This window comes from Condylura cristata, unplaced genomic scaffold (genome assembly GCF_000260355.1).
Source record: "Condylura cristata isolate star-nosed mole 26May11 unplaced genomic scaffold, ConCri1.0 scaffold00009, whole genome shotgun sequence".
Lineage (NCBI taxonomy): Eukaryota > Metazoa > Chordata > Mammalia > Eulipotyphla > Talpidae > Condylura > Condylura cristata.
This window is the reverse complement of record NW_004567110.1, coordinates 43,410,759-43,431,125: the sequence shown is the minus strand read 5'-3', so window position 1 is coordinate 43,431,125 and position 20,367 is coordinate 43,410,759. Positions and strand designations below refer to the sequence as shown.

The 20,367-nt window shown below is 39.0% G+C and overlaps 1 protein-coding gene across 1 annotated transcript; it reads left to right on the top strand.

Moving 5' to 3' along the window:
- The first annotated feature begins 3,764 nt into the window (after positions 1 to 3,764).
- Positions 3,765 to 16,157, top strand: LY96 (lymphocyte antigen 96). Its single transcript, XM_004679791.2, has 5 exons — positions 3,765 to 3,922; positions 7,211 to 7,300; positions 13,285 to 13,413; positions 15,341 to 15,393; positions 16,059 to 16,157. The coding sequence occupies exons 1-5, from the start codon at positions 3,811 to 3,813 to the stop codon at positions 16,155 to 16,157; spliced, it is 483 nt and encodes a 160-aa protein (XP_004679848.1). The 5' UTR covers positions 3,765 to 3,810.
- Positions 16,158 to 20,367: the final 4,210 nt, after the last annotated feature.

The following is a 20,367-nucleotide window of genomic DNA, read 5'->3' as shown; positions in this document are numbered from 1 at the left end:
TACTGACAAAACTTCAGCTTTCAGAGTGAATAAGATGGTAGTTAGGTATGAATGAAAGTCTTAACTTTTTTTTAAATAATATTTATTTATTTATGCATACAAGACCTGGGATACAGGCCAGAGACGCGGTGGGTGAGAGGATTCACGAAGGACCAAGAGGAGAGCAGAACAGACAGACGTACTGAATTACATTGCTCAGGGGAACAGAGAGGTCCGGAGAGGTCTGCTACACCATACACCATATGGGTCACCTCCCTGGCAGGGGATTGAACTCATGCTGCAGTGGCTTCGGATAGCTTCATTGTGCTGTGTTTTAAGTCATTGCATCACCAGCAAGGGCCCAACTTGTTTTTTTTTTTTTAAATATTTATTTATTTATTTATTTATGCTTACGGAACTGGGTTACAGGCCAGAGGTCTGGTGGGTGAGAGGATTCACCAGAGACAGTGGGGAGCAGAACAGGGAATACACTGCTGAGGAAGAAGTGGGAGGATTAGGAGAGGTCTGCTGTGCCATGTGGGTCAGCTCTCTGGCCAGGGATCGAACTCATGCTGCAGTGGCTTTGGAGAGCTTCAAAATTTGGTACTTCAACCTGTTGCGCCACCAGTGAGAGCCCCCCCCACCTTCTTTTTTCAAATGTCTTAACTTGTACACATTTGTTAAAATTGTATTCTATTTTCAGAATACTACTTTTATTGTTGCTGCTTATTGAGAATTTCAAACATTCAAAATTAGAAAAGTGCATTGAGCCAACATGAGATTCAACAGTTACCAGTTTGTGGCCAACACTTTGATCTAGACCTCAGGCACTTGTTCTTTTACTTGGAAGCAAATCTCAAACATAGCATGTCAGAAATACTTCATTTTGTAATTCTACAAGCGAGGACTTAAAAAATATATAACAGTAGTGCCATTTACAATACCTAAATTGTATTATCAACTAATGAGGCTGTTCTAATTTCCAATTGTTTTGTAAATACCCCATTTTTTTTTTTTTTTGCATGAAGATCCAAGTAGACATTTTATCCACACCCATTGTTGAAATGCCTTTGCGATTCTTCTGGTCTATATGCCCCTCCATTTTCTTTTACTTCTTCCTCCAACCTGCAAATTGTTGCAGAAACTGTCCTTTGCATCTCTCCTGGTCTGGATTTTCTGATTGTATCCCACAGGTATAGTTTAACATGTTTCTCTGTCTTCTATATTTTCTATGAATTAATAGATTTAGGGTTTAAGGATTTTGGACAAAGCAAATCATAGATGAGGTTGTTTGTATTTGTTACTTACTGTTGTGTAACAAATTACCCTGAAACTTAGAAACTGTAAAGCAACAAATTTCATAGTGTCTGCTGATCAGTAATTCAGGAATGACTTGGGTGAATGGATCCTGTATAGTTTTAATTTAATGAGATTGCAGTCAGTATACTAGCTAGTGATGGTGCCTTCTCAAGGGTGGACTGTGGCAGAGGAAATACCCCACGAGGCTCACTCACATCATTAATAAGTTGGTACTGATGTTTTTTTGCAGGAGGCCTCAGTTTCTCACCACACAGATCTCTCCTTAGGGAGTGCTTACTTTCTCCAGAGCAATTAATCTAGGAGAGCAAGGTGGAAGCCACATGTCTTTTATGATCTACCTGGAAGTTATACATTGTCATTGTGCAATATATTGTTAGTCGAAGTTAGCTTTATTCATAGTATTCATAGTTGAAAGAATCTACACAAGCATTTGTATAGCAGGAAGTAAAGATCATGGTGGAGAATGGCTACCAGTGTTCAGCCCATCAAGAAATATGCAATGTCTCTCTGTGTTCTCAGCATCCATTGATGGTCAGTGCCCAAGTCCTGTATATGAAGGCTGTAAATGGAGGCTGAACGACAACTTCTCAAGATGTTCATGTCCCAATCATTTGATGCTGTGAATATTAGGTAGCAAAAGAGATTTTGTTGATGGCTTAAAAAAAAATGTTTGGGCTCTCCTTGGTGGCACAACAGGTTAAAGCACAGCACTCTGAAGCTATCCGAAGCCACTGCAACACTAGTTTGATCCCCAGCCAGGAAGGTGAACCATATGGCGTGGCAGACCTCTCCTGATTTGCCCACTGCTCCCCTCAGCAGTGTATGTCAGTACATCTGCCTGTTCTGCTCCCTACTCCATCTCTGGTGAATCCACTCAACCCCCTTCATCTCTGGCCAGTTCTTGTATGCATAAATAAATAAATCTTTAAAAATATATACATGTTTATTGTGGTAATGTTGCTTTACAACACTATGTGTTTTAGGGGTATAGGTTCATACCCCTACAAATATATGATATCATACCATGCTTGCCACCAAAGCCCCAGCAATCCTCCACAGTAAGCCATTGAGCCCTTTCTCCTTATAAATGGATTTTTAATTGAGGAGGTTATACTGGATTATCCAAATGCACTGGATTATCCAGTGCAACCCAAAGAGTTCTTTATAAAGTAAAGCCAGGAGATTAGAGGAAAAGGCAATGTGACGATAGAGGTAGAAATGGGAGCATGGGACTTTGAGGATGGAGGAATGCAAGGATTGCAGCTCCAGGAGCTAGAAAGGCAAGGAAAGTAATTCTTCCCTCAGTTCCAGAGAGCTGATTAGCTCTCCTGACACTTTGACTTTACTCCAGTGAAACTGATTTTGGACTTTTAAGCTTGGGGACTGTAAAAAAATATATTTGACTATTTTAGGCCACTAAGTTTATTACAGCTGTGTAATAGGGAACCTATTGCACTCATCTTCGGTTGGAGTGACTGTCCTAAAGTAGGTTATCCAATATAATTAGATATTACAAGCTCATCTATACATTTCTGCCTAGATATGGATTCAGTAGTTTCCAGCGTCTTGGTTCCTTTTAGTGGGAAATGGGCATTTGTGGATTCCATCACCCCCTCAATGTTTTAAAAAATGTTGCTGTGCAACAGATCTCTAGAACTTTTTCATCTTGCAAACCTGAAACTCAATACCTACTGAATAACTTCTCATTCTATCCCCCCTAAGGAATTTTGATTTTTTTAAAAAAGGGAAAATAGCACAGATCTGAAGTTAAACTTATAACAACATAAAATTATTTTCCTCTAGAGCCCTAACTTCATGCTATTTTTGGTTACTAAACCCAAAACATTTCCTACAAAGGATTCAAGTAGCAAGGCATCTAGAACTGAGTGGGGGTTTTGAGGTGAAATATGCTGCCCATGACATAATGACCATGCCACTTTTAGGGCTCAAAATATTCTCTGGGCCTATAGTTTGCTATGTGAATGAAATTCTCAAATCTGGTGGGGTCTCAGCCACAAAGCAGAATAAAGTTGGTGACCAGAGGTTTGGTCTCATCCATCCTGGCTCTACCCCATGATTGATCCTGTTGCTTTAACACAGTTTGTGTAAGACTGTTCAGAACTATAGATCCTGTTGCTTTAACACAGTTTGTGTAAGACTGGCCCATGAGAAATTGTCTAAAGAGCTTGTGAGGAGAGAACAGCATGAACTCTAAAGGAGAACTACAGACTGGTTTTACCACTAAGTAGGAAGTACCTTTTTTTTTTTTTTTTTTTAATTTTAAAGCCCTAGTCACTCATTTGCATCAACTGTTACCAAAGAGGGCATTCTAAATCACTTTTCTTTCTTCCTTTTCAGGAAGTGCTGAAGTAGAACACACACACACAAAAGAGGAACAGTTGGCTAGGAACTCAGGCATCATGTGACTGATGATTAAGTTAAACATTTTCCTCCTACTGAAAGCGAAGACTGATCCTCTTTGCATTTTAAACACTTTGGAGATATTAAATCATGTTCCCACTTATGCTTTTTTCCACCCTTTTTTCTTCCATATTTACTGAACCTGGGGAGAAACACTGGATCTGCAATTCTTCTGATGCAAGTATTTGGTATTCCTACTGTGGTAAGTAAAACAGCAAGAACAGGTAATGGTGGAGTCAACCAAGAGGGTTGACAGAGCCTCATGCTGCTGTTGCTGGGACACAGGAAATGATAGTGTGGTTTAGCTGCTGCTGCTTCTGGCAGGAAAAGTGATAGGTGGTTACTGCTCAGTGTGAATTTCTTGATTTTTCATGGACTCCATGAGTTAAAGCTTGTTGTACTTGCTCTCCAAGTACATTTGTTGCTTCCTGTTTCAGATTCTTCCCAATTTCAGTAGGAATTGGGCTTCTGAATTTCACTTGTATCTCAAGATGGACTTGTTCTTGAGAGCCTAGAAGAATCATTGTTGCCTCCTAGAATTGGTTATTGTTCTAGGCTATGAATAAAGTGTTAGATGTACAACAAGTGCTCTAGAAAACATTTCAGTATCACCATAAAGTGAATTTTGAGAACCCTTGGAATCATTTTCTTGCTAGTGTGTGAGTGTAGTTTGGTCACTTCCTGTGTGAGCTTTAGTAAACTACTTAGCCTCTCTGTGCCTTCACTTTCTTTGTCTCATTTCTTGTTTTCTATTATTTTTTGCTTGTTTTTTATATAGATTTTATTTTATTTTTTTATTTTTCCTTAGCTTTTTTTTTTTTTTTTAAGACTTATTTATTTGTGCATACAGAACTGGGTAGAGAGGCAGGGGCAGTGAGAGGCTTCACCAGAGACAGAGTGGGGAGCATAACAGGCTGATCAATGAAGTGCACTGCTGAGGGGAGCAGCAGGCGGGTCAGGAGAGATCTGCTGTGCCATGTGGATCACCTCTGGGGCTGGGACTGAACTCATGCTGAAGTAGCTTTAGCTTCTTAGAAATCAAGGTACAGCTGTGCTTTAACCTGCTGTGCCACCAGGGAGGACCCTTCCTTAGCTTTTTAATTTGCAAAATGAAAGTGATTTTAGGCCTAGTTTATAAGGATTGTTATTGGGTAAACTTTATAGTACATAGCCACATAGACATGATAATTTTCAGTACTTTTTAACAAACATCAGCCATATCTTACTGCAATCATTTGGTTGTATCACTGTTTTTGTTGGTTCCCCCCTCTTTACCTGCTGGCCTCAAGGTCAGCCACTGTTTCGGTTTGGTACCTTCACATAGCAGCAACATCAGGAAGTTTTAAAGGGTTACCTTTGTTCCTTGAATTCTGAGAAGCTCTGCAATAAAGAAGCCTATTTAATCCACAAATACAAAATTTTATTTTTTGAGAGGGTGTTGACTGTCCTGTGAAACACACTACAGCAAATACTAATAGAAAGCTACTTCTGGAGAATTAGAGTAATTGCCAGGCATGAGAAACAAAAACCTTTTTCTTATTTGTGAGTTGTGCTAAATTCTCTATGAATTCATGTGTAAAATTTCTCCAGTGCACAAGATTAGTTCCCTTTTGCAGGAAGACCAGTAGGCCTCTCCCCTCTCCTTGGTCCTTTTGTGTCGCTTGTTGAAGGTAACTTCTCTGCACTACACTTCTCTCGTCTCTACTTGTGTCAAACTGCACAACATTATTTAATTTTTATCTTTTAGCAACAATAACTTTATCTATTTATTTATTTTTAGAGATTTATTTATTTGTGCATACAGAACTGGGATACAGGCCAGAGGTTCAGGGGCAGTGAGAGGCTTCACCAGAGACAGAGTGGGGGGCAGAACAGGCAGATGGACGAAGTACACTGCTGAGGGGAGCAGCCGGAAGGTCAGGAGAGGTCTGCCTCGCCATGTGGATCACCTCCGAGGCAGGGATCAAACTACCACTGAGGCGGCTGCTGCTCACATGCAGTGCTGCATCCTAACCCTCTGTGCCACCAGGAGGGCCAACTTGATTTATCTCTTTCTAATGCTGAGAAGTCCTGGGGTTTCTTTCTATGTTCTCATAGATACACAACAGTGGGGAGTAATGAGCTCTGCGTGTTGCCACCCCACTGCCTAGTCCCCACCTTAGAGAATTCATCCCTGCAGAGATGAAAGTGTGTGGTGTGCAGCATTGATTTCTTTAGAAACTACTGTGAGGTTGTTAGTGACAACAACCACCCTGATTCAGTTCTTTCCGTAAGGCTTATTTTGTTTTGATTAGCTTCTGGACATGGGCAGTGTATTAGTTTGCTAGGGCTGTCATAACAAAACACCACAGATTGGTGACTTAAACAAAAGACATTTATTTCCCACAGTTCTGGAAGCCTGAAGTCCTCAGAATCGAGGGTCAATAAGTCTGGTGTCATCTTGCTGGGTTCTCACATGACCTTTGTTCCCTGGTGACTGCTCAAAACTCTTTTTAAAAGGACTTAGATCAGAGTGCACTAGGGTGCAAACTAGCAGCCTTATTTTAAATAATTTACTGCTTTAAGTGTGTTGTCTTCAAATATAGTCACAATCTGAGATGCTAGCTAGGGATGAAGATGTCAGCATGTGAATTTACAAGAGACATAATTCAATCAATAAAGTACAGCAATTTCAAGATTTGATTTTCTATACTCCAACTTGGAAAAGGCAGAAAATGTGAATATGCAAGTCAGTCCCTAGAGCCCTGGACGTAAGCCCTCCTGCAACTTAGGCTCAGTCCTAACCTTTTCAGATTCCAGAAACTCAAGGAATACCTGTGTTATTTAGTTAAATAAATATTTGCTTAGTGTCTAGCCTGTTCTAGGCACTTTAGTGAGCAACAGATATAAAATTTTTGCCCTCATGGGGTTTCCATCAGTAAAATATTCCTCATAGCAGGTGGTGATACCTATTATAAAAGAAAACAAAGCAGGGAGGATCCAGAAGGTACAGAGTGGAGAGTGGGGATTATATTTTCAAAAAGACCAGCAAAGGCCTCACTGAGAAAGTCACATTTAACAAGTACCAGAAATGGCTGAGAGAGAGTGAGCCATGCAGATATCTAAGGGGAAAGATGGAGGAAAGAGCAAACACAAAGACTATGAGGTGGGAGCACCCTTGATGTCTTGGGGGTATAGCAAAGAAACCCAGGAGACTGAATGGAAGTGAGCAAAGGGTGGGGGGGGGGGAAGTAGATCATCCAAAAAAAATGGGGAATGCTGAATTATTGCGTTTTAGGACTATGGGACCCTTGGACTTTGCACTCTTGCTGATGTTATTCTTCTGGGGAAAGAAGACTTTTAACAATCCTCAAATTTTTTTATTTTATGATTTTAATGCTAAAGTTATCTTTTGGAAATTTAAATTAGAAATTTAAGTTCTAATTTAAATTAAATTAGAATACTATAAGTACTGGAAATAATTGAGCGACATTATCTTTATTTCATTTAGATAATATGAAGTACCCTATTTCGATTAACATTCATCCCTGTTTAACACTGAAGGGACATCGTGGATATTTACATATTTTCTACATTGCAAGTAAGTGTAAAGTTTTGTTTTCACAGGTGAAGGAAAAGGGCTCAAAAATATTGGTGACAAATGATTGCATTCTAGATACACATGCATTAGTTTTCTAATGCTATGTAACAAAATGCTACAGTCTTATTGACAACACAGTTTACATTCCCTATCTCACAGTCTTTATGTGTTAGTAATCTGGGGTTTCCTACAGGTTGCAATCAGGTTGCTGGCCAGGATGGGGTTCTCTTCTGAAGGCTCATATAGGGAAAGATCTACTTCTGAATTTGTGTAGTTGTTGACAATTTTCAGTTCCTTTGTGACTATTGACCAGCTAACAGTTTTTTGCCACACAGGTCTTTCTTTTTTCTTTTATAAAAGATATATTTATTTATTTATATAGAACTAGACTAGAGGCCAGAGGTGCAGGGGCATGAGAGGATTCACCAGAGTGGGGAGCAAAACAGGCAGATCAACTGCTGAGGGAAGCAGTGGGAGAGACAGGAGATGTCTGCCTCCCCAAGAGGATCACCTCCGGAGCTGGGGATCGAACTCACACTACGGCAGCCTTGGTTTACTTGCAGTGCTGTGCCTTAACCTGCTGTGCCACCAGGGAGGGCCAGCCATAACACGGTCTTGCTTCATCAAAGCCAACAATAGGCACACCCGGCTAATAAACTAGAAGTCAGAAGTGTATGTAGACTAATCATGTGAGTTTTTAAATTAAGACTTATTTATTTATGCATACAGAACTGGGGTACAGGCCAGAGGTGCAAGGGTGGTGAGAGGATTCACTGGAAACAGAATGGGAAGCAGAAGAAGCAGATTGACGAAGTACACTGTTGAGGGTAGTGGCGGGCGAGACAGAGCCCTGCCACGCCATGTGGATCACCTCCGGGGCTGGGGATCAAACTCCCACAGAAGCCACTGCCGCCAGCTTTGCGCTGCACCTTAACGTGTTGTGCCGACAGGGAGGGTCCATCAAGGAAGTTTTATACAGTGCAATATCCTTAGAAAAGTTTTCGTGGCCCTACTTGAAGAAGGAGCATGGGGAGGAGAAGCTAGAAAGAGACTGGAAGAAGGAAGGAAAGAGGAGGACTAGGAGAAGACTGAAGGAGGCACATGGAGAGGAGAGGAACGTGAAGTAGAAGCTGTGCTTGCCTCTTGGCCTTGGATTTGCACCAGCGAATTGGGGCACATAGAGGGAGACACTTTAGGGAGACAGATATGTTGGCGAGAGACCTATGGGGAGGCTAACAATGACAGCTTGTGTCTTCACCTGTATCTTGATTTTGCTCTTTTCCATTGGATTTGCCTGATCCCTTCTAGCCATTTCCTATGGGTCTCCACCAGAAGCTGCCTTAGTCTGTAGCAAGTTTTGAGGCCTTAGTGGCCCTGCTTTGGGCAACTCTGTTTGGGAATTTACCCATGAGGGGATGGGTGACTTTGGGTATTTAATTGGAGCCTATTTTAACTAATTATTCTTTCTTTTCTCTATTGCACACTAATTATATTAATGTTCTCCATTGAAGCTCTTATGCACTAAGAGTATGTTTTGTTTTTATAGAACAGATGGTAGAACCCATTTAGAGCAGGCAGGTTTGGGGTCCCTGGGGTGCCATTCATTCTGCCTGGTAACAGTGCCTCTCCATGACCTTTTTTGTATTTGATTTATTGGATGTAAATCTCTAGGCTAACTCACAGTCATGGGTAAGGAATTCTTAGTGGTATGTGGGGGTATTCATAGAATTAACTTAAAATTTCTAACATTGTCATAGGTATATTCTTTTTATATCATTAACTCTTTAGTTGATAAGTAAAGTTGGGACTCGAGTCATGTATGAGATGAACTTTCTAGGAAAAAAAAACAAATGGAATGTAGAAGGCAATTTTAAAGTTTGGTTTGAATTGTGTCTCTTTTCCTCTCTGTGATTCTACTTGTTACTAGCTGAAAGAGACTGGAAGAGACTGAAAATTAAATGGGGCGATGGTGATCGCTTAGGACTGTACTTTAGTGTCTATGAAAACATGTAAAACTCTCATCTTTTTCTATCAGTCAGCTTTGTTGCTTGTAAGCCCTAAAGTTTCAGGAAACTTCAATGGTAAGAATCACTACTATCATTATTGTTTTCATGGTCACTTACATCCTAGCTTATATTTGGAGCTTATACTGTGCAAAGTGATTTCACATAAATAAGCTGAAAGAAACATTTTCCTCCTGACTTTAGTCTTATAGTTTACAAAATGTATTAGTTGAAAACCTACAAGTCAGTGGTGGGTTTTAGTGGGTTAAATGATAGATAATAAACTCATGCTTTTATTTATTTATTTAAATCAGTTATATTTCTTTTCCTTTTTTTCCCTCTTTATTTATTTATGCATACAGAACTGGGGAACAGGCCAGAGGTGCAGGGGCGGTAAGAAGATTCACCACAGACAGAGCAGGGAGCAGAAACAGGTAGATCCACGAAGTGCACTGCTGAGGGGAGCAGCCAGTGGGTGCTAGCCATGTGGATTCCCGATGGGGCCAGGATCGAACTCGCACTGAAGCTGCGGCTAGCTTGCAGTGCTGCGTCCTAACCCGTTGTGCCACCAGGAGGGCCAAACTCATGTTTTAATTTTCTTTAATCTAATTGTTCAGCATTTGACAGCTTGTGTCTACATTCATTTATTCTTTAGAGAATACTCAGTAAAGGCATATTATATTTCAAGAATTTGTGCTAGATCCTGTGAGCTTACTGATAAGGCATTCTCTTGACCTTCAACAATGTCTCAGTGCAACAGGAGGGAGAGATTTATAGATAATATGGTATGATCAGTAAAATGATAGAAGCAAGGCTTAATGGTAGCACAAAGAAAATAACAGAGAATTAATCTAATTTTTGTTTGGCCAAGGCTCTGCAACTTCTTCCTTTTTTCTCAGGTTTTGTTTTCTGATGTACGTGTTCTGCTTTACTTCCAGATACGGGGCAGAAATGATTATATACATAATGAATGAGTTCATTTTTAAGAGAACCCATTGTCTTTACACACAGGAAGCAGGATGTATCCTCCAGGCCCAAATAATACAATACAGTATCATTGGTATTCTCTGAAAAGTAGATGCCAAGCAAGAGTTAGACATGAGAGACTTACTGGCAGAAAATCTTGTAAATAATAAAGAGGTCAGAGTAATCGAGGATTCAGATTGAGATGAAGGTCTTTTATCTTTGAAATGACAAAAGGGGGAGAATTTGGTAGAATTAAGTCATCAGACCAAAGTGTATCCAGAAAACACTCAGCCAAGTGGGGAGCCTTAGAGCAAAGATGTCGAGAGAAACAGAGTGGCTCTGGTGTTTAGTGCTCCATCATCATAGCAACAGCCTGAGAGTTTGGTGTTTGGGTGAGTACTGATATGGATCTGAAGGTGCAGAAGCTGAACACTGTCTGCCAACTGCCCTCTCCTCAGTGGGTTCATTGGAAGGAACGTTTGAGTAGTATACCCTATGACTACCACAAACATCCTAATCATTCACTAAATATGACATTTAAATAGCATTATATTAATTCAGTAACAAAAGAGTTAGTCATTCATAATTTTAATAAAGCTTTGCATTTATGACCCAAGTCTTTTGAGAAGATGCAACAATGTTTGTATAAAGTGTGGGGCACATACATAGAAATCAACATAGCATTTATAGCCCTATTACTAATTAAATTCAGTTGAGGTGTAAGTACAACCTAAATCAAAAATATATTGGGAGTGGAAATTACTCATTTAGAGACTAATTTTGCTAGTAAATTACTTGCAAAATTAACATTAAAACTGATCGTAAAAGAAACAAACCTGAACTATAAATCTCAAAGTTATTCCTAGAATGTCTTAGGGCATATTCTGTAGTACAGGGCAGAAGAAAGGGTATCCTGGGACTCCCACTCCTACCTGTTCTAAATGGGTTCTGACATCTTCCACACTAAGACAAAACTTATCTAGTGCATAAGACTTTCAATAGAAAGGAACTTTAACACAATGTGCAATAGAGAAAAGAACAGAAATAGAATATAGTTTAAATTTTCCCCCCTGAAACTCCCAAAGCCACCCATCCCCTCATGGGTAAATGCCCAGACAAACAGAGTTGGCCCAAAGCAGGGCCACTGAGGTCCCACAACTTGCCACAGTCTAACGGAGCTTCTGGTGGGAACTCAAAGGAAAGGGAGAAAAGGGGCCAAGCAAATCTGAATGGAAAATAACAAAATCAAAATACAAGTCAAGATACAGGCCGCCATTGTTAGCCTCCCTATAGGTCTCTCACCCACATCTCTGTCTCCTTCAAGTGTCTTCTATGTGCCCCAGTTCTCTGGCACACAACCAAAGCTGAGAGGCAAACGGGCCTTCTTCTTCATATGTCTCTGCTCCATGTGCTTCCTCTATGCCCCTCTCCAAGTCTTCTTCAGCTTCCACCTTGCCACTCAGCTCCATACTTCATTAGGGTAGGGAAACTGGAATCTCCCCCTTTTGAGGGAGAGAATTCTCTGCAATAATTCCTCTCTGTAGCAATGGGACAATTGTTTGAAACATCCCTCATAATCCTCTTACATTATCCAGGAAGTAGAGAAATGGAAATATATGAGGAAGTTTGGTGATATTTTAGGCTCAGAGCAATGTCTTGAAAACAGAGTGATGGGGGGCAAAGGAAGTTAGCAAGAATTACTGGGATGGGAGGATGCTAGAGCCATTTTGGTGATGAGCATGAGGAAATCAATTTTGAATATGTTGAATGAGGTAACCAAGTAACAGTTGAGCAGATATTGAATATGTATAGATGATCATGAAAAAAGTAGAGATGAAAGATGATGATTGCGAATTATAGTTTTTGTGGTACTTTTTTTTTTTTTTAAGATTGATTTATTCATACAGAGCTGGGGTACAGGCCAGAGATGCGGAGGGTGAGAGGATTCACCAGAGACAGAGTGGGGAGCAGAACAGGCAGATCGACGAAGTACACGGCTGAGGGGAGCAGCGGGCGAGTCAGGAGAGGTCTGCCACGCCATGTGGATCTCCTCTGGGGCAGGCGGGGATCGATCTCCTAGGGAAGTGGCTTAATCTTCTTAGTGCAGTGCTTTAACCCGCTGCGCCACTAGGGAGGGCCCCATTATTGTGGTACTTTAGCAAGAGAGTGTGCAGAGTGAAAATTGAAGGGAACTAAGGACAGAACCCTAAGAAAAGAGGAGTCAGAAGCTAGACTGATAGGATGCTGTCAGGAGGAAGTTGAGGAGAACTAGAATGTGGTAACTCCAATGTCAAAGGAAGGAGAGTGTTTTAGGGAAGGAGCTAGCAGTTCTGTTAAGCATAGCCAAGTTCAAGTTAAAAACGGAAAGTTTTCTTTTGGTTATGGGTACAATGAGTCATAAGTGACATTTGTAGGAAAATATTTTCAGTGAAGAAGTGGTTATAATAATTGTATATCTTTTCCAGTTGGGCCAACTGATTAACTTATATGATTGAACAAAATGAATTATTTAGTGGAATTTAGGGGAATTTCCCATATTAATTGGCAATGAGGAGATAAGGAAATAGTTTACACATTTTATTTTTAGTTGAAAGGTCCTGTTTTACTCTCTAGGAAATCTTTCATCAGATTCCTAAACAAATGGTCTTGAGTTGATAATCATCTTTTGTACTTTAGTAGAACTGTGACTAGAAAATGGAAAATTTATATTTATTTGATAGTTTTTCCCCCAAATAAGCAGGTTAAATTTAGAGTCCCCTAAAAAAATAGACATAGCATACATAATTCCTATTGTCAAACATTCTATTTAATACAATCTTACTAGTTGCACTCTCAGAACTTCAGTCATCCCTTCTGAAAAACAGGGCTCGCCATACCCCTTACAGGTAGTTGCGATGACTAAATAAAAGAATGTAGGGACAGCAGAGGGAACATTTTAATCAAATAATAAATGTTATTTATTACTATTTAAAAACCTATTATTTGCAGAGCTAATGTGATTTTTTTCTTTTTTAGGAGGAGACCTAAAAAATTTATATTTCAATCTCAAGTTATCTTTTAACTCCATGAATTTTCTAGAGCGCACACAAGTTATTTGCAAAGGAGCTGATGGTGATTATTCATTTTGCAGAGCTCTAAAGGGAGGTAAACATTCAATTAATATTTTCTTTATAAGAATTTTATGAATATTAGATACACTGAAATATGAAGTCCCTTTTTCTTTTAAAGATATGCATATATATGTATATATGTACTGGGGTACAGGCCAGAGGTATGTGTGTGGGGGTGGTGGTGAGAGTATTCACCAGAGACAGAGTGGGGAGCAGAACAAGCAAAGTGACTGAAATACACTGCTGAAGAAAGTAGCGGGTAGAACCGGAGAGGTCTGCTGCACCATGTGGTCACCTCCTTGGCTGGGGATTGAACTCATGGTACAGTGGCTGTTGGTAGCTTCCTAGTGCTGCACTGTAACCCCTTGTGCCACTAGGGAGGGCCTGTGAAGTTCCTTTTTTGAAAATAATTGTTCATTTCCACCCAAAATTTACTTATTTATTTTAAACAGGTTTATTAGAAAAGGGACAGGAAAGTAAAGGACACCAGCATAGGTACAAGCAGGCAGGAGGCACTGCTGCTCCATCCAAAGGTTTTAATTAATAACTTAAACAAGTTTATTATTATTACTAAGATGAATTTTATTTAAGTGTGTTTGCAGGATATTAAAATATTTGCCTTCTTCAATAATGTATTTTTAACTTGCTTATGGATCTTTTTCTAATTACATTTGATATTTTATAGAAGTTCACTAGATTTTTTTTTTTAAATATTTACTTTTTTTTTTTTGATTTATTTATTTGTGCATACAGAACTGGGGTACAGGCCAGAGACGCGGAGGGTGAGAGGATTCACCAGAGACAGAGTGGGGAGCAGAACAGGCAGATTGACGAAGTACACTGCTGAGGGGAGCAGCAGGAGGGTCAGGAGAGGTCTGCCATGCCATGTGGTCACCTCTGGGGCAGGGGGCAGGCGGGGATCGAACTCATGCGGAAGCGGCTTTAGATTCTCAGTGCTGTGCTTTAACCCGCTGCGCCACCAGGGAGGGCCAGATTTTTATTTTTAATGCAGTTACATTGGATTCTTCAATGTCTCCCTTACTTTTTTCTACCTTGTAATTATTCACAGAATCATAAAACTTCAGAGTTTAAGATCTTAAAGATAATTTATTACAATACCATGTATTTTTCCTGAATATTTGTAAACCAGTATTTTAAATAGTTTCAAGATTGTAAATATCATGCTATAAAATTACCAAAAATTAGAAAGTATAAAAAAGAAAAAAGTTACAGAAACATATTTCTAAAGGCTTTTTGTAGTTTTTTCTTTTTTAAATCTATGCATATTGTTTATGTACCAGTAAGTATACTCTATTACAATTGTAATTATATATAAAAATTAGTTTATTTAAATGGGGTGACTAAATAATTCATGTGATTCAAAAATCAGAGTATAAATATTACCCAATGAAACGGCTTCCTTTGAAGATGTGCCTTGGTTTACTTAACCATTCTCTGGACATCTAGTTCCATTCTGATATTTTTAATAATAATGGTATTATAATGAATATATTTCTTCATATAAATTTTGTCATATTTTAGATTTGAATGTTTTCATGTTTGAAAGGAGTTACTTGTAATTAGCAGGAAGATTTCTCAGTCAAGTGGTCTGAATTTGTGGTTTTATTTGCGAATTGCTTTCCTTATGGGTTGTACCAATTGTGCCAGCAATGTATATATAGATAACTGTCTAATCCTTTTTGTGTTAATACTGGGTATTTTTATTTAAAAAAAGTGGACTTTACCAATTTACACCCCCCCTAGGGAATGAGATGTAGACTGGTGCAAAGAAAGTCTTGGCAGAGGCCACTGGAGAGTCACAGCCAGCATAAAAGATTCATTATGTCTCTATAATTTTGCTTGGAACTTCTAGTAATGAAAGTAAAATGGTGAATTCAATGCTACAAAAAATAATCTAATTGTGACCAATAATGCTTTTTAATTTTGTATTTCGTTGGCAGAGACTGTGAATACAACAATATCCTACTCCTTCAAGAGACTACTATTTTCTAAGGTATTGCTCCAGAGTCATTTTGTATATTTTTAACCTTTTGCCTTAACACATCTGTTAATATTTGAAATTAGCAACACAGTTTCTAAAATATTGACTCAAGATGAAGACGTTCACAATTTTTTAAACTTTTGTTTGCCTTTGGGTATTTCACAATTTCATATTTCTGTAGAATTTAGAAATATGGAAAAATTACAGAAAACAAAGCTCTTTTCCACTTCATCTCCCTCTCTTAACATCCTGGTGAAAGGTAATATTCATTATTAGCATATTAAGTGAATGAAAGCTATATATGACCACTGTGTGTAACTCAGCAACTGCCTCCGTAAAATGCATTTTACGATATTTGTTTTAGATACTTAAGAATGAAACTTTGTTTTATTTTTGGTTACTACTTTAAAATAAATCCTAATAATGGTATTCTTTATTTATTATTACATATGATGTCATTGGTTAGTTTCAAAAATTATTAAAAATCATCAAGTGGAATTAAATTGATTTTACATTGTAAATTCAAAGACATACAAAATTTCATCTCATTAGAAAACTGAGAAAGTGATAACCAATTCAATTTAAATGGCTTCCTCCTACTAAAATTCTTTAAAAATCTAATAAAAGAGAAGCATTCACCATTTTACATTACTTGTATATCTTGTTCTTCATTTTAGGGGCAATATAGACTTATTGTAGAAGCCATCACTGGAAGTACTGGAGAAATGCTCTTTTGTTTGAATTTTATTATTATCCATCACCCTAACTCCAACTAAAATAAATCTATCATATTTTTATTTTTCAAAGGTGTTATTCTTCACTTTAAACTTTTTTTTCTCTATAGTGCATTAAATTTTTTTGCTGCCATAAAACATTACCACTGACTGGGTGGCTTAAAAATCCAACATTTATTTTCTCACAGTTCTGAAGGTGGTGGTGGGACTGGTTTCCTCAGGTGTCTCCCTTTGGCTCATAAATGGCTTTCTTTGCTTTGTCTCCAATGCACGTCTCTGTCCTAATCTCCTCTTGCTGTGAGGGGACTAGTTTTGAATTAGGGGCTATCCAAGTGATTTTATTTTACCTGAATCACTTCTTTAAGACCCACATCTCCAAATCCAGACACATTCTGCTATTACATTCTGGCACTAGGGCTTCAGCATATGAATTCTGTGGTACATACAGTACAGCCCACAACACAAACACCCACACAATTCTCTTGAACAGCCGCCTTCTTTGCACTTTCTGGATCTACTCTGGGGCAAGTTACCTCCATTGTTCTCTGGAATACTCTGCTGTCTCCTACTGATTTTCTTGTACCTGTCCAGGTATCTCAGGTATTTTCCACAAAGAAAGTTATTGCAATACTTTCAAAATACAGGTATGTGACTTCTGGTTCCTTTTCGAATAAAGTTGGCACCTTCTGGAGAAACTGCCAGATCCTGTCCTCCTTTCCCTCTCTAGCTCCTTCTCCCATCACCTTCTCTTGCTCTCAGTCTTCCAGAATGTGTCATACTCCCTTCTACTCCAGAACCTTCACCCACATAGTTCCACTCCTTGACTCTTCCCTACCCAAGCTGGATGCTCTACCAGTTCTAGACTGCCTACTGCTGTCTTCTGGTTTTGAAATTCCAATTTAGCAAAAATTCTTTTGCTGGGTTCATCTTACTTGCAGCCAAACATGGTTCTAACAATACAGCCACTGCTTATTATAAGGGATAAGGAAAGAATCAAAGACCACTTGACAGTTCAAGCCTGTGGAATGCAGGAGAATTGTGGTGTCGCAGCCATGAGTAGGATTGCAAATGAGGAGCCCATTTCATTTTATTTTTTAAAGATTTATTTATTTATGCCTATAAGAACTGGGGTGCAGGCCAGAGGCATGGTGGGTGAGAGGATTCATCTGAGACAGAGCATGGAGCAGAACAGGGAGATTGATTAAAATACACTGCTGAGGGGAGCAGAGGGTAGGTCAAGAGAGGTTTGCTGTGCCATGTGGGTCACCTCCCCAGGGATAGAACTTGTGGCTGTGGACAGCTTCATAGTGCTGTGCTTTACCCTACTACACCACCAGAAAGGGCCCAAGGAGCCTATTTTAAAAGCATAGTGAGGGATTTAATGATGTTCATATAATGTTATATCTCATTACCTAATTTTAGTTTGATTGTGGATTCTGGGAGATTCTCTAATGTTATTGACAGTGCATTTGTAAGTTTTTCTTGCATTTATAAATAATGATAGAGAAATTTCCAGGGGGAAGACCAACCTACTGAATTGTAATATCTTGGTTAGATTGCCATGTTCAGGGGGCATAATCTTCACTTTTACAGATGAAAAAAGTGAAGATTTTTTTTTCAGTTTATTTTTTTTCAGTTTTGTTTTTGTTTTCAGTTTAATCAGACTTAATTAACATTGGTTGGAGTAACAGTTTGTCTCCTGGGGCAAAGACACTATTTAACAGTGACTTAGATCAGCTAGAACTTTATTTCTTTCTCATCTAGTACTGATGTGGTAATTTGTGAACCTAAAAACTTTCTATTTGGTCTTGGTCTGAATGACCAAGAATGGTTCTTCACTGTATCTGTGATCCTCTCCATTGACAACACTTAAAAAGCTATTTTATATTTAGAAGATATCACTTTTTAAATTTTCATTACTGATCTTTCATTACTCATTAAGAGTTAATGAATTTCTTCACTTTTTTTTTTTTGAGTTGGAATAGAAGAACTGAGTAGTAGAGACTTTCTGCCTGGGAAAAATCAGTCACGAGATGATGAATAAGATGTTTGTGTTTTTTTTTTTTTACAGCTTACTTTTTTTTATTATATTAATTTATTTTTACATATTTTTGCGCATTTTTCCATCTCAGTTGCAATCCCTTGGGTTTCCCATCACCATATCACCCTTATGCCATCAGCATAGTCCAGTGCATTTCCCTCCCTCCCACTGTTTTTGATCCCATCCCCTTCCCCACCCCCACAAAATATCTCTGGTTTATAGCTGTTCATCATCTTCACTGTATTTTATAGTACACTGACTGGCTTAGTTTATCTAGGATTTTAGTCATGCCTTATATCCTACCATTAAGGAAAAAGTTTATGGAGCTGAAATTTTTCCTGTACCAGGAACTATTTTATGATCTTGGGTCCCTCCTTCTTATCTTTCCCCCTGAATTTTTCAAAATTTTTCAAATAATTGGTTTCACGTTTGAATAAATTTCTCAGTTAAGCTTTTTTTTTTTAAGATTTATTTATTTATGCACACAGAACTGGGGTACAGGTCAGAGGTGCAGGGGTGGTGAGAGGATTCACCAGAGACAGAGTAGGAAGCAGAATAGGCTGATTGATGAAGTACACTGCTGAGGGGAGCAGTGGGTGGGCCAGGAGAGGTCTGCCGCACCATGTGGATTACCTCTGGGGCCAGGGATCAAGAAGTTGGCTAGAGATGTGGGGGGTGAGGATGAGAGAATTCAACAGAGACAAAGTGGGGAGCAGAACAGGTGGACTGACTGAAGTACATTGCTGAGGGTTTCAGTGGGCAAGACAGGAGAAGTATGCTGTGCCATGAGGGTCAGCTCCCTGGCCAGGGCTTGAACTTGTGCTACAGTGGCTGCCCACAACTTTATAGTCTTGAGATTTAACCCCTTGTGCCACCAGGGAGGCCCCTCTGTTCCCTCAGTTAAGCTTTATAAGAATTATTCCTGGACATTTTAATGTTGCCCATGGAAGAGTAAATTCTCCTGATAAAGTAGATTGTAGCTTGTAGCTATTACATTGCATTAACTTTCTGAAGTTATTTTAAATGTACAACCTTTGTTCTTCTTAGTTCTCTTCTCTAGTGAGTGAATATAAGTCTAATAAAGTGTATTTTTTTTTCCTCCAAAGATAATTGAAGGAAATTCTGAAATTTCTACATTTTGGTTAATGTATGACACCATAATGAACATATTATGGAAAGCCCTATGGTATGTGGGGACAGTCTTTCCGCTCACCAATGATTTTCTTTAGCAATTAAAAAGAAAACACAGTTGTAATAGTTTACTCATTGGCCCTGAGCAACTGAAGTCAAGAGATTTACAGAAATTGCTATTCTGCACAAAGAAAGTTAGGTTAGTTAATTTTCAAGTGAGCCAGAGGACCCAGATTAACAAAAAAGCCAGTACAGATCTAAGAGGCAGTTGTTTTATCCAGACTTGACACTTTGAGGCCAGAAATTTCATCCATTCTTCCCATCCTTCTATAGAACTGCATTGATGCAAGGTCTTTCCTGGTATTACTTTAAGTGAACTAGTTCTGCAGTCTCTAAGTTCCCTAAATCTACTCTGAACTGTCTATCATTTTGGTGTGTACTCTTCCGATACTGACAAAGTTAAAAAAATGTTTAACAATATTAACTATTTATGTTTTTAAGATTTACTTATTTATGCTTACAGAACTGGGGTACAGGTCAGAGGTGTGGTGGGTGAGGATTCACCAGAGACAGAGTGGCGAGCAGAACAGGTAGATTGATGAAGTACACTGCTGAGGGGAGCAGCCAGTGGGTCAGAAGAAATCTGCCATGCCATGTGGGTCAGCTCCCTGGCCAGGGATGGAACTTGGGCTGCAGTGGCTTTGGAGAGCTTCATAATAAGCTTTAACCTGTTGCACCACCAGAGAGTCTATTTATTTTAATGGAGGTAAAGTTTTATGATACTATATATGTTTAAAGAGTATAGACTCTTACCTCTTCAAATATCTGTTACTAGATCACACCAACCACGAAGGTACTAATCACCCTCTACCACAGTCCGTTGACTCGTTCCACTCTGTTCTCACTCTTGCCTCCTCTGGTAGCCTCAGTTCTGCAGTCAGATTCCAGAGCTTTGTTTTGTTTTGGTTTTGTCTGTTCTCTTACGCTGTGTCTTTATTTCCCATATGTGAATGAAATCATCTGGCATTTGTCTTTCTCCTTCTGACTTATTTCACTTATACAATCCCCTCTCTTTCCATT